Below are 13993 nucleotides of genomic sequence, written 5' to 3' on the forward strand. Positions count from 1 at the left end.
GCCCAGGGTCACACAGCTAGTAAGTGTTAAGTGTCTGAGACCAAATTTTAACTCAGGTCCTCCTAACTCCAGGGCCAGTACTCCATCCACTGTGCCACCTAGCTGCCCCCATGCCTAGATCTTTTAAATTCCCAGTAACATGTTATAGAGGCAGCTATGTGCTGCTGTGAATAGAGCATTGGGGCTTTGAGAAAGACCTGAGTTCAAAAATGACCTCAGACTTATATTAGATGTGGGACTCTGGGCATATCAATTAACCTCTGACTGCCTTGGTTTTCTAATACATAAAATGGATTTCATAATGTTACCTATCTTACAGGGTTGTTTGGAGGGCCAATTGAGGTAACATTTGTAAAGTTTAGTGTAGCAATTGGCACATGATAAACCCTTAATTGTATTTATTTATCTTCCCTTTTTTTCTATTGTAGCATGGCTGCATCTGATTCCAACAGACCATATCCCTTGCTGTAGATTTTACCTGAATAGAGCCTTGTCAAGTAAAATTGACAAGTATTTAAGTACTGATTAAGTTCCTATGTTATGTGCTAGGCACTGTAGTGTTTGGGGATACAAAGAGAAACACCCCTTTCCCCTAAAAATAAAATAAGTTCCTCGTTCCCAAGTAGTTCACAGAGATAATATGCAAACAACTTTTATAAACAAGATATAAAAAGAATAAATTAGAGATAATCAACAAAGGGAATACACTAGCATTAAAGGGGATCCATAATGGCTTCTTTTAGAAGGTGGGATTTTAGCTGGGACTGGAAGCAAATTAGGGAAATCAAGATGTAGAGATGCAAGGGAGAAAATTCCAGGTGTGACTTTAAGTCATAGCCAAATTATTAAATTTGTTTAACTGCAGAGACTATATATATGTGAATTGAGAATTTGAAAGCAAACTTTACCAATAAATGTATTTGGCAGGGCAAGTGAATTTTTTTTTTGCCTAAGGTACTAAGTAAGGAGTATGAATTTCAGAAAATAGAACCTCTATTTGCAACATATTTCATAAAATAAAAGTCAAAAACAGATTCTGAATTTTATGCAGTTCCAAAGGGGCCTAACATGTGCTAATGAAGTTACCTTTCTTCTCTGTAAACAATGATTTCTCTTCCCTTTTGCCCAGTTAAATAACTTCACAAAACAGACATCATTTTGGTTTATAATCACGTAGCAATATGCAATTGCTTACTTACTTGTAGCTCCAGGCCCAGAAAACAGACTGGGAGTTGGTCAAAGATTTGATTGTTTGACCTTATATAAGTTACTGATAAAACCCAGTATTTTAAAAATGGAAAGATACTTTAGATTTGCAAAGGAGTCAGTGTGATTGAATTGATTTTTATCCCTCTGTTTCAGTAGTATTGCTTTACTTAATACAGTTGACAAATTTTGGCTTCATGACATGTTTGAGTTTTATAGTCAGACTCACATCTATTCCTAAGATCCTGTTATAATTTTTTTTAAAAAGTGTATATATGTATATATATTTGTACTTACTGTCCTCTAGAGGTATGGACCAATAATGTGATAAGAGTAGAAGTTGCTGGGCATATGCAGTTTAAAGCTAACATGGCATACTTAAACTCCTCTTCACAGACAACATGATCTGTTCAAAATAATGCAGGTGAATTAGTTCACAATTATCATTAAAAACATGTTAAATAAAATTTAAATCGAAATTCTTTATTCTTTTTCTATGTTTCTAACCTACATCTTAATTTTTGTTAAAATAATTTATGCTTAGGCAATGTTATCTTCAATTTGACTTATAAAGACATAAATAGCTGACTGAAACTTGTTTCACAAAATCATGACATCATGGCATAAACATTTGGAAACATCTTAAAGACCTTTGTAATTTCATTATATACATAGACTGCTTTGGCCTTTAAGTGATAAATTTACATCATACTTTACAGTTTTCAAAGCACTATCATTTCATTTGACCCTCACAGAAGCCATCATTTCATCCGATCCTTTGGAACATAAGTAGTAAAGTATTATTCCCATTTTATAAAAGAGGAAACTGGAACTTGTAAGGAGCAAAACCAGGACTTAAACGTAATAAAAAAGCTTGTGCTCTTTTCATTACACCAAGGCTTTTTGTTTTGTTTTGTTTTTTCAAAACAACACAAATATTTTCAGATCACATGGTAATATCTAGCTCTCTGATAAAATTGCATTTGGATGCTTTGTGCCCAATGGACACAGAGGAAGTTTCCTTATGTTCTTAGTCTTCTCCTGGGTTCCTAAGAAGAAATCTTGTTCTCCCTCTCTCGTGGAACAGCACTAGAACAAGACTTAACCTTTCAGGACCCTAACAAGAAATGAAGATTGACTAGAATAATTTGGGAGAGTGGCGGGGGAGGGGCAGGACATAGCTAGGGTTTCAATTCTGCAGCAAATTTTATGGAACCTCTCTCTACCAATATATGTGATAAACAAATCAAACAAATAATAATTTTTGAGAATTACCCAGAACACTGAGAGGTTCAATGACATCTCCATGACTACACACAGAGCTAGTATATATCAGAGGTGGGATATGAAACCAGGTTTTCATGATGTCACCTAGCCCTCAACATACTATCTTCCTTTGATAGAATTTTAAGAGATATTTCATGATTTTTTCAATGTTTTTTGTGTTCTAAAAGAAGTCATATGGATTTTAAAACTTGGAAAACGTGAACTAGAAAGCATATAGAGATACAGATATAGATATTAATGTTGATAAAGATATAGATTATAGAAAGAGCTAGATAGATGATGAGAGAGATAGAGATAGAGACAATACAGGTAGACATATGTGATTTGCCTAATCCAAAAGATAGATTAGATGATAGATAGATACATAGATAGATGACAGATAGATAAATAGAAATTATATAGATATTTGACTCACCCAAATCCAAAGAGTTTGAATGAATTGTTTCTTATCTATCAATTCAATACTACTTTATACCATGTTGCATATATTAAAGATGCAGCTACAAAGGAATATGCTTTATTCCACAATTAGGTTTTTCATCAGGTCTTTATAGACATACCTCATGTACATAGTTATGCTTTCTGCATCACAGTGGTTAGAGGCACGATGCATCAACCCCATGACCTGGAAGATCCACGTAAATTTTTTTGGCCCTCTCTTCATACCACAGAAGTTTGATTATTTTTCTTGCTCATTATGGGGCGTTTACAGTAACTTATTCTAAACTTTATTTGAAATTATATACTATTTATTTGTTATTTTTATTATATTAATTCATTTTTCATTCATTCTTTATTATAAAATGTATTTTATGCAATTCTGAATTTCTAAACATTTTCCCCATTGTTTGTTGGACCTCTAATGTTTGCAGCTTCTGCAAAAATAATCCCAATAAAATTAAATTTAATTTCTTATGCTGACCAATGATATATTGAAATTGTGATGGGAAAAAGTCACACTGAGGAAGTGATCATTTTAATTACAAAAAAAATTAGTCTTTCTAATTCCCAACAAAAAATAGTCCCCCAAACCCATTCAAGCCAACCATACTTCCCCAAGAAAGAGAAAAGATAGAAATATGGAACCTTCTTAATCACAGAATCTCTAAGAGGGAAGGGACCTTAGAAGCCATCAAGTCAAACTTATTATGAATAAAAATCTAAAACATATTGGGTAACTATCCATTCACTTTTTGCTTGAAGAATTCCAGTTCTGTAGGTGTGTATGTGTGAGTTAGAGGAGAGACACACTATGTGCTGAAGTATCCCAGTTCATTTTTAGAAAGCTTTAATTGTTAGGAAGTTTTTCCTTGCATCAAGTCTCAACTTTCTACTTTGCAACTGTCTCTCATTGCTTCTAATTCTGCCCTCTGGAGCCAAGCTGATTCAAGTACACTTTTTCCCCCCAAATGACAAGTTCACCACTCAGTGTGTGTGTGTGTGTGTGTGTGTGTGTGTGTGTGTAAAAGTGTGATTAGAGTTACATTTCATATACAGGGTGTCCCAAAAGACTTTCCAATTAATTTTCAGTCTACCTTTCCACGGCTCTGTCTTACATGTAATTTTTATTGCATCATGATCTGAGAAGGATGCATTTACTATTTCTGCCTTTCTACGTATGAAGTTTTTGTGCCCTAATGCATGGTCAATTTTTGAATATGTGCCATGTACCACTGAGAAAAAGGTATATGCCTTTCTATTCCCATTCAATTTTTCTCCAGACAGCTTTCATATGTAACTTTTCTAACATTCTTTTCAACTCTTTAACTTCTTTCTTATTTATTTTGTGGCTAGATTTATCTAATTCTGAGAGCGGAAGATTCAGATCCCCCACTAGTATAGTTTTGCTGTCTATTTCATCTCATAGCTCATTTAACTTCTCCTCTTAGAATCTGGATGCTATACCATTTGGCACATACATGTTTAATATTGATATTACTTCATTATCTATAGTACCTTTTTAGCAAGATTTAGTTTCCTTCCTTATCTCTTTTAATTAGATCTATTTTTGCTTCTGCTTTGTCTGAGGTAAGAATTGGAACCCCTGCTTTTTTTACTTCAGCTGAAGCATAATATTTTCTGCTCCAAACTTTTACCTTTACTGTGTATGTATCTCTCTGTTTCAAATGTGTTTCTTGTAAACGGCATATTGTAGGATTCTGGTTTTTAATCCACTCTGCATTTTGCTTCCACTTTATGGCAGAGTTCATCCCATTCACATTCACAGTTATTATTAGTGTCGATTCCCCTCCATTCTATTTACCTGCTTTGTACTTTTTTCCCCTTCTTTCATCCTGTTCCTACTCAGCAATGCTTTGCTTCTTACCCCTGCCTCCCTGAATCTGCCTTCCCTTTCATCCACCCTGCCTCCCTCTACTTTACCCTTTTCTCCCCTGCTTCTGCCCTCCCTTATATCAGTGTCCCCCTTTTCCTCTTACGCTTTTACTTCCCTAAAGAATAAGCTAAATTTCTTTATCCAAATGAATATATATGTTATTCCCTCTTTGAACCAAATCTGATGAGTATAAGGTTGAAACAATGCATCATCCCTTCCTTCTTTCCCTCTATTGTAATAGGTTTTCAGCACCTCTTCATATGATATAATTAACTCAATTCCCACCTCCAATTTTCTCACCATAAACTCCTTTTTTTGATTCCTAAATTTTCTTTATATCATCACATCAATGACAAGTTATATTTATACCCTGTGTATATTCCTTCTGTTTGCCTAAATAGATATACAATTCTCAAGAGTTATAAGTATTATCTTCCCTTGTAGGGATATAAACAGTTTAACCTTATTGAATAACCCCCCCCCATTTACCTTTTTAAACTTCTCTTGAGTCTTGTGTGTTAAGATCAAATTTTCTATTTCATTCTCATCTTTTCATTCAGGAATCCTTGAAAGTCCTCTATTTCATTGAATTTCCATCTTTTCTCCAGAAAGAGAATGGTCAGTTTTGCTGGTTACTTGATTATTGGTTGTAATTCAAGCTTCTTTGCCTTCCTGAATATCATATTCCAAGCCTTGTGATCCTTTAATGTTGAAGGTGCCAGTGGGTCCTGTGCAATCTTGACTGTGGCACCATGATATTTAAATTGCTTTCTTCTGCCTCCTTGGAGTATTTTCTCCTTCATCTGATAATTCTGGAATTTGACAACAATATTCCTCGGAGTTTTCCTTTTGGGGTCTCTTTCAGGAGGTGATCAGTGGATTCTTTCAATGATGATTATATCCTCTGATTCTATAATATAAGGGCAGTTCTTGATAATTTCCTGGAATATGGTGTCTAGACTCTTTTTCTGATCATGGCTTTCAGGCAGTCCAATTATTTTCAAATTGTCCCTCCTGGATCTATTTTCCAGGTCAGTTGTCTTTCCAATGAGGTATTTCATATTTTCTTCAATTTTTTCATTCTTTTGATTCTGTTTGACTGATTCCTGGTGTCTCATGGAGTCATTAGCTTTCATCTGTCCAAATTGAATTTTTAAGGCATTGTTTTCTTCAGTAAGCTTTTGCACCTTCTTTTCCATTTGGCCAAATGAATTTTTTAAGGAATTGTTTTCTTCAGTCAATCTTTGTGCTTCCTTTTCCAAGTTGCTGATTCTTTTTTCATAATTTTCTTGTGTTGCTTTCATTTTTCTCCCCATTTTTTATCTACCTCTTTCAAATTGATTTTTAAAATCCTTTTTGAGCTCTTCCAAGAAGGCTTTTTGGTCTTGAGACCAATTCATCTTCCCTCTTGAGGCTTCACACCTAGGCAATTCGAGAGTATTATCTTCATCTGAATTTGTGTTTAGCTCTTACCTGTCCACACAAAATCTCTCAATGGTAAGAGCCCTCTTCTGTTTCTTACTCATATTGCAGCTTATTTTTTTAAAGTTGAGGTCTGCTCCTGGGGCACAAGAGTCACCGTTTCAAGCTTCTTGTGTTGGGGGGTAGGGACTGTGTCACTGGCTTTCTACTCTGAGGTCTCTATGCTTGTAGATTTCTCAATGCCCTGGCCTTGCTCCCTGAGCTTGCTCCAGGCACTGGGATGGTCAGGCCCTGTCATGCCTGCCCTGAGGGTAGCCGTCTAGCTGGAAGCCTGCCCTCTCAGCTGGTGCTGGTGGATCTCACAACTGGCCTACTGGGCCATCAGCCTGCTGAGCCAGGAACAAGGGGCCTCAGTTGCTCTGCTGTTGCCACAAGCTTCCTGTTGATTTGCCCAGACCCTCTCCATGCTGTGCTTCATTGAGGCTGAGCTGCGCTGCACTCTCATTTTGCCTCCGTGAGACTGACCTTTCCTGAAGTCTTATAAATTATCTCAAGTTGGAAGATTGTGCCTCTCTGTCTTTTGTAGGTTTTGTATTTTCAGAATTCATTTAGAGGCTTGATTTAATACTGTTTTTGAGGGAAACTTGGGAGAGCTCAGGCAACTTCCTGGCTTCTCTCCTCCATCTTGGCTCCGCAAGTGCCAAAAGTCTTAATGGCGTTTTAAAATGCATTTTAAACCTAAAGCTTTTTGTAGGTTTTGTAGTTTCAGAATTCATTTAGAATCTTGATTTAATGTTGTTTCTGAGGCAAAATTAAAGACTTTGGGGACATCTTGATTACAATTTTTCTATCAATTATTCTGAGTTGTTACCTACTGAAGGTCGCCAAAGTCAAAAATGAGTCCCATCTCTGTTGGGCCTGTCCTTCAAAGACAGTTACATAAAATTAGGTGTTTCAGTAGAGCTAAAACACTAGGCATGGAGTTAGGAAAACCTAAATTTAAAGCCTGCCTCAGACACTTAATAGTCATGAAATCCTGCGCAAGTCACTTAAACTGCTTCCCTCAGTTTTTTTTCATATGTATAGGGATGATATGGAGATGTGAATAGGTCCTACCTCTTAAGGTTATTATAGTGAAGATAAAATGACATAAAATCTGCAAAGTTCTTTGCAAAACCTGAAATGCTATAAATGCTATCATTATCATATCATCAACATCATCTCATCATTGAAAGGGCTTTAATTTTTTGAGAGGTTATTTTTTACATAACCATATGCTTTTGTCCTACAATTACAAATATCCATTTTCCTTCCTAACTTTTCTACCTATAATCCATGTGACCTTAGTCAAGTTCCTTAACCTAATTGATACTCAGTTGCCTCATCAATAAAATAAAAGTGATTGAACTAGATATCTTCTGATGCCCCATCTAGCTCTGTGATCAATGATCCTCTGAGTAGAGTGGCATAATAAAAAAAATCTGGTATATGTGAATAGTAAGAGACAAAGGACATGCAGGCATCAAAACTGAACATTATGAGAGAAAATAATTTTGTATAAAATATCAATTTAAACTAACTCTAACATATATAAAACTCCTGAGACTCACAGAGTACAAAACTAAATATCTTGTGAGGCATAAGGATGTTAACCACACCCTGAACCTCTTGGTTTAGAGTATTTTAAATAAAACATTATTTTCTTGCTACCAGGTTATTTTAGGTTAAAGAAATTCCTGCATAGTATACTATTGTCATGTAAGTTCTAAAACAATAGGTTTGAAAACAATCTGAACAAATACTGATTAAACAGTATAGACTAACTTAGATAACTTGTTAAAATAAATAGAATATTTATGGATACATTCTTTCTAATCTATTTTTATATATTTGTGGTGAATAAAAATTGGTGCCAATTTATTAAAAATGCTGAATATCAAAATCTCTCATCATAGAATCTAGCCTTTTTTGAGGGCTTAAATTCTATGAATACAGCCTGTGATTTAGAGCACTAGAAGCTTCTTCAATGCAGTTGCTAAGCAACAGCTCTTTAGAAGGTTGTAAACAAAAGCACTCATGCATAGACTGGTGTAGTAATGTCTTGCTTTAAAAAATCAAATATTTATCTTTTTGAAAGGATTTTTAACAGAATGGAAAACAATTTAAATATTTTTTAATTGTTTGCTGTTCATGCCCGGCATTTTATAAGAAGTATAACAAATATTCAGAACATCTGAAAAGACATTTCAAAAAAGAAGGCACTTTCTTTGCCTAAATTCTTTAGACTGTATGATGGCTCGGTGGAATGGTTGCTATAAAACTTGATTCTCTTTATTAGAGCAGAGTAGCCAGGGTCTAACAATCAACTTATTTTTGAATGGTCAATCTGTTCCAGTCACCATAATAATGAAAATAATTACTCTGTGGGTAACCAGATCAGATTGACTATTAGGAATCCTACCAATTGCTTAGTGATTGTGAATAGCCAATAAAATCACTCACATAAATATGAATAGAAACATTCCAGATTCATGCAAAATGAACTTATCAGTATCTAATACTTCATATATCCATCATAATTTGAGGAAATGAGGATTGTGACACAAATTCTTGGTAGTACTACCTGTTCAGAATTTTACATGGAAAAATCCATTTCTCTCTAATGGTTTTCAAAAAGGGAATGGAATGGATGCAATCATCTATAGGAAAGTGAGTGGGACTTTGAGTGCTGAAAAAATTGTAGAACAAATGATGAAAAGAATAGATTTAAACTTTTAGAAAGTAAGGCAATGGTCAGTAGTTAGTAGCATGAGCTTGTTAAGAACATACCTCATTTCCTTTATTAAGAAGATTAATGAGGAGGGAGTTCTGGGGGCAGAGCCAAGATGGTGGAGAGAAGCTAGGAACTTGGCAGAGCTTTCCCGTATTTCCCTCAAAAATATTAAATCAAGCCTCTAAACAGATACTGGAACTAGAGAACCTACAAAAAGAGAGACACAATCCTGCCACTTGAGATAATTTAGAAGACTTCAGGAAAGGTCTGTCTCACCTGGGTGAAAGGGCAGGGCAGCTCAGCACTACTCATCTCAGCTGGCAGCTCACTTCAGCAAAGCTCGGCTCAGTAGGCAGCTCGCTCAGCACAGGCTGGCTCAGTAGGCAGCTTGCACAGCACAAGTCGGCTTAATGGGCAGCTCGACACTGCTGCAACTTGACACAGATGAGTGTGGGACAGGTGAGAGTGGGGCATCTGAGAGCAGTAAGAAGCTTGCAAAAGTGAACCCTGTGCCCAGGAGCAGACTTCAACTTTTTAAGTTTAAAAATAGCCTATAATATGAGCAAAAAACAAAAAAGGACCCTTTACTATTGACAATTTCTATGATGAAAGGGAAGACCAAAGCTCAAACTCAGATGAGTTGGTCAAAATGCCAACAAGTAAAGACTCAAGTGGGAAGATGATCTTGTCTCAAGTCCAAAAAGCCTTCTTTGAAGAGCTCAAAAAGCCTTTTAAAAACCAAATGAGAGAGGTAGAAGAAAAAAATGGAAAAAAGAAACAAGAGAAATGAGAGTTACACTGCAAAAAGGAGCACAAAAATTTACTGAGGAAAAGAATTCCTTTAAAAATACCATTGGCCAAATGAGAGAAAAAATTGGCTAAATGGAAAAAGAAGTATAAAAGCTTACTATGGAAAATAAGGCCTTAAAAATTAAAATTGAACAGATGGAAGCTGATAACTCCATGAGACACCAAGACTCTACCAAGCAGAATCAAAAATCTTAAAAAATAGAAGAAAATGTGAAATACCTCATTGGAAAAACAACTGACCTAGAAAACACATCTAGGAGAGATAAACTGAGAATTATTGGACTACCTGAAAGCCATGATCAAGAAAATAGTCTAGACACCATATTCCAGGAAATTATCAAGGAGAACTGCCATGAAATTGTAGAATCAGAGGATAAAATAATCATTGAAAAAATCCACTGATCACCTTCTGAAAGAAACCCCAAAAGGAACACTTCAAGGATTATTGTAGCGAAACTCCAGAATTATTAGGTGAAGGAGAAAATAGTCCAAGCATCCAGAAATAAACCATTTAAATATCATGGTGCCACAGTCAGGATTGCACAGGATCTGGCAGCTTCAAATTTAAAGGATTGCAGGACTCGGAATATGATATTCTTGAAGGGAAAGGAGCTTGGATTACAACCCATGATCAAGTACCCAGCAAAACTGAACATTCTCTTTCAGAGGAAAAGATGGCTATTCAATAAATTAGGGGACTTCCAAGTCTTCCTGAGAAAAAGACCAGAACTGAACAGAAAATTTGATCTCTAAATACAACATTCTAGAGAAATATAAAGAGGTAAATTGGGGGGTGGGGGGAGGTTTTTAAATGATGCTAAACTGCTTGCATCACTATGAGGGAGGATCATACTTTTAACTCTTGGGATCTGTATCTCTATAAAGGTATTGTTATTAAATCACCTTTGAGGTGATGATATAAAGAAACTTAAGTGGGGTGGCAGCTAGGTGGTGCAGTGGTTAGAACACTGGCCCTGGATTCAGGAGGACCTGAGTTCAAATTCGGCCTCAGACACTTAATAATTACTAGCTGTGTGACCCTGGGCAAGTCACTTAACCTCAATTCCTCACCGATAAAACAAAAAGAAAAAAAAAAAGAAAAAGAAACTTAAGGGGCAGAATAAAAGAAGACTAGGGGGAGGAGAGGAAGGGGAAGGTGGAATGGGGTCAATTATATCATATGAAGAGACACAAAAAGAACCCATTACAACAGAGGGAAAGAAGGAAGGGGGGGGGGAAGCACATGGTTGTAACCTTACTCTCATCAGATTTGGTTCAAGGAGGGACTAAAATACACTCCCATTTGTATAAAGAAACTTAGCTTACTCTTTAAGGAAACAAAAGGGGAAGGGAAAAAAGGGTGGTATTAATCAAAGGGACGGCACAATTGGGGGAAAGGGGGGCAAAAAAAAGAAGGGCAGCTGATAAAAAGGGCAGACTGAGGGAGGCAGTAGTCAGAAGCAAAACACTGGTCAAGTGAAAAAGGGTGAAAGAAGGGAAAAAAGAGTACAAAGGGGAAAAGAAGATGGAGGGAAATAAAGTTAATAATTTTAATTATGAATGTGAATCAGATGAATCTCCCATAAAATGGAAGTGAATAGCAAAGTGAATTAAAAATCAGAATCCTACAATAGGTTGTTTACAAGAAACACATTTGAAACAGAGAGATACACACAGAATAAAGGTAAAAGTTTGGAGCAAAATATATTATGCTTTAGCTGAAGTAAAAAAAGCAGGGGTAGCAATTCTTATCTCAGACAAAGAAAAGCAAAATTAGATAAAATTAAAAGAAATAAGGAAGGAAACTGCATCTTGCTAAAAGGTACTATAGATAATGAAGTAATATCAATACTAAACATGTATGCATCAAGTGGTATAGCATTCATATCCTTAGGGGAGAAGTTAATAAGTTATGAGAGGAAATAGACAGCAAAACTATACTAGTGGGGGAACTAAATCTTCTCCTCTCAGAATTAGATAAATCTAACTACAAAATAACTAAGAAAGAAGTTAAATAGGTGAATAGAATATTAGAAAAGTTAGATATGATAGACATCTGGAGAAAACTGAATGGGCATAGAAAGGAATATACCTTCTTCTCAGCAGTACATGGCACATACTCAAAAATTGACAATGTATTAGGGCACAAAAACCTCATAGTCAAATGTAGAAAGGCAGAAATAGTAAATGTATCTTTCTCAGATCATGATCCAATAAAAAATACATGTAATAAAGAGCCATGGAAAGGCAAACTGAAAATCAATTGGAAAATAAACAATCTCATACTAAATAATGAGTGGGTCAAACAACAAATCATAGAAACAATCAATAACTTCTTCCGAGAGAATGACAATAATGAAACAACATACCAAAACCTATAGGATGCAGCCAAAGCAGTGTTTAGGGGAAATTTTATATCTCTAACTGCTTACATGAATAAAAAAGAGAAAGAGGAGAGCAATGACTTGGGCATGCAACTAAAAAAGCTAGAAAAAAGAACAAATTAAACATTCCCAACAAAATACTAAATTAGAAATCGTTAAAATCAAAGAAGAAATTAATAAAATTGAAAGCAAGAAAACTTTAGAACTAATCAATAAAACTAAGAGCTGGTTTTATGAAAAAAACAATAAAATAGATAAAATATTGGTTAATTTGATTTAAAAAAAAGAAAGAAAAAAACCAAATTACCAGTATCAAAAATGAAAGGGGTGATTTCACCACCACTGAAGTGGAAATTAAAGCAATAATTAGAAGCTATTTTGCCCAAATGTATGCCAATAAATTCAACAATCTAAATGAAATGGATGAATATTTACAAAAATACAAATTGCCCAAATTAACTGAAGAGGAAATAAAATCCTTAAATAGGCCCATTTCAGAAAAAGAAATTGAAGAAATCATCAATGAACTCACTAAGAAAAAATCTCCAGGGACAGATGGATTTACAACTGAATTCTACCAAACATTTATAGAACAAGTAATTCCAATACTATACAAACTATTTGGAGAAATAGATGAAGAAGGAATTCTACCAAACTCCATTTATGACACAAATATTGTGATGATACCTAAACCAGGCAGAGCCAAAACAGAAAAAGAAAATTACAGACCAATCTCCCTTATGAATATCAATGCAAATATCTTAAATAAATATATTAGTAAAGAGATTGCAGCAAGTGATCACCAGAATAATACACTATGACCAGTTGAGGTTTATACCAGGAATGCAAGGCTGGTTCAACCTTAGGAAAACTATTAATATAATCAACCACATCAATAACAAAACTAACCAAAATCATATGATTATCTCAATAGATGCAGAGAAAGCATTTGACAAAATATAACACTTGTTCCTATTAAAAATACTAGAGATGGGGTAGCTAGGTTGCACAGTGGATAGAGCTCCAGCCCTGGATTCAAGAGGGCCTGAGTTCAAATCAGGCCCCAGACACTTGACACTTACTAGCTGTGTGACCCTGGGCAAGTCACTTACCCCAGTTGCCTCACCCCCAAAACCAAAACAAAACAAAACAAAAATACACTAGAGAACATATGAAAAGGTGGAGATTTCCTTAAAATAATAAGCACTATCTACCTAAAACCATCAGCAAACACTATATGTAACAGGGATAAGATAGAGGCATTCCCAATAAGATCAGGGGTGAAACAGGGATGTCCATTATCATCTCTATTATTTAATATTGTATTAGAAATGTTAGCTATAGCAATAAGAGAAGAAAAAGGAATTAAAGGAATTAGAATAGGCAAGGAGGAAACAAAACTTTCACTATTTGCAGATAATATGATGGTATACATAGAGAATCCTAAAGAATCAACTAAGAAACTACTTGAAACAATTAACAACTTTAGCAAAGTTGCAGGATATAAAATAAACCCACATAAATCATCAGCATTCCTATACATGACCAACAAAGCTCAGCAGCAAGAGATAGAAAGAGAAATTTCATTTAAAGTAATGGTAGACAGTATAAAATACTTGGGACTCTACCTGACAAGACAAACCCAGGAACTCTATGAACACAATTACAAAACACTTTTCACACAAATAAAATCAGATATATGTAATTGGAAAAAAAATTACTCATGGATAGGCCAAGCTTATATAATAAAAATGATAATTCTACCTAAATTAATTT

At 35.1% G+C, this 13993-nt stretch overlaps 1 protein-coding gene across 3 annotated transcripts in view; it reads right to left on the minus strand.

Annotated features, from left to right (window-relative positions):
• The window catches only part of KCNT2 (potassium sodium-activated channel subfamily T member 2), a 545987-nt gene that overhangs the window by 143540 nt on the left and 388454 nt on the right, over positions 1-13993 (minus strand). For all 3 annotated transcript variants that reach the window (XM_043999339.1, XM_043999341.1, XM_043999340.1), the window contains one exon: positions 1504-1612. In XM_043999339.1, coding sequence (XP_043855274.1) covers positions 1504-1612 — 109 coding nt within the window. The remainder of the gene's footprint in view (positions 1-1503; positions 1613-13993) is intronic.

The sequence above is a fragment of the Dromiciops gliroides genome, chromosome 4 (genome assembly GCF_019393635.1).
Source record: "Dromiciops gliroides isolate mDroGli1 chromosome 4, mDroGli1.pri, whole genome shotgun sequence".
NCBI classification, from domain to species: domain Eukaryota; kingdom Metazoa; phylum Chordata; class Mammalia; order Microbiotheria; family Microbiotheriidae; genus Dromiciops; species Dromiciops gliroides.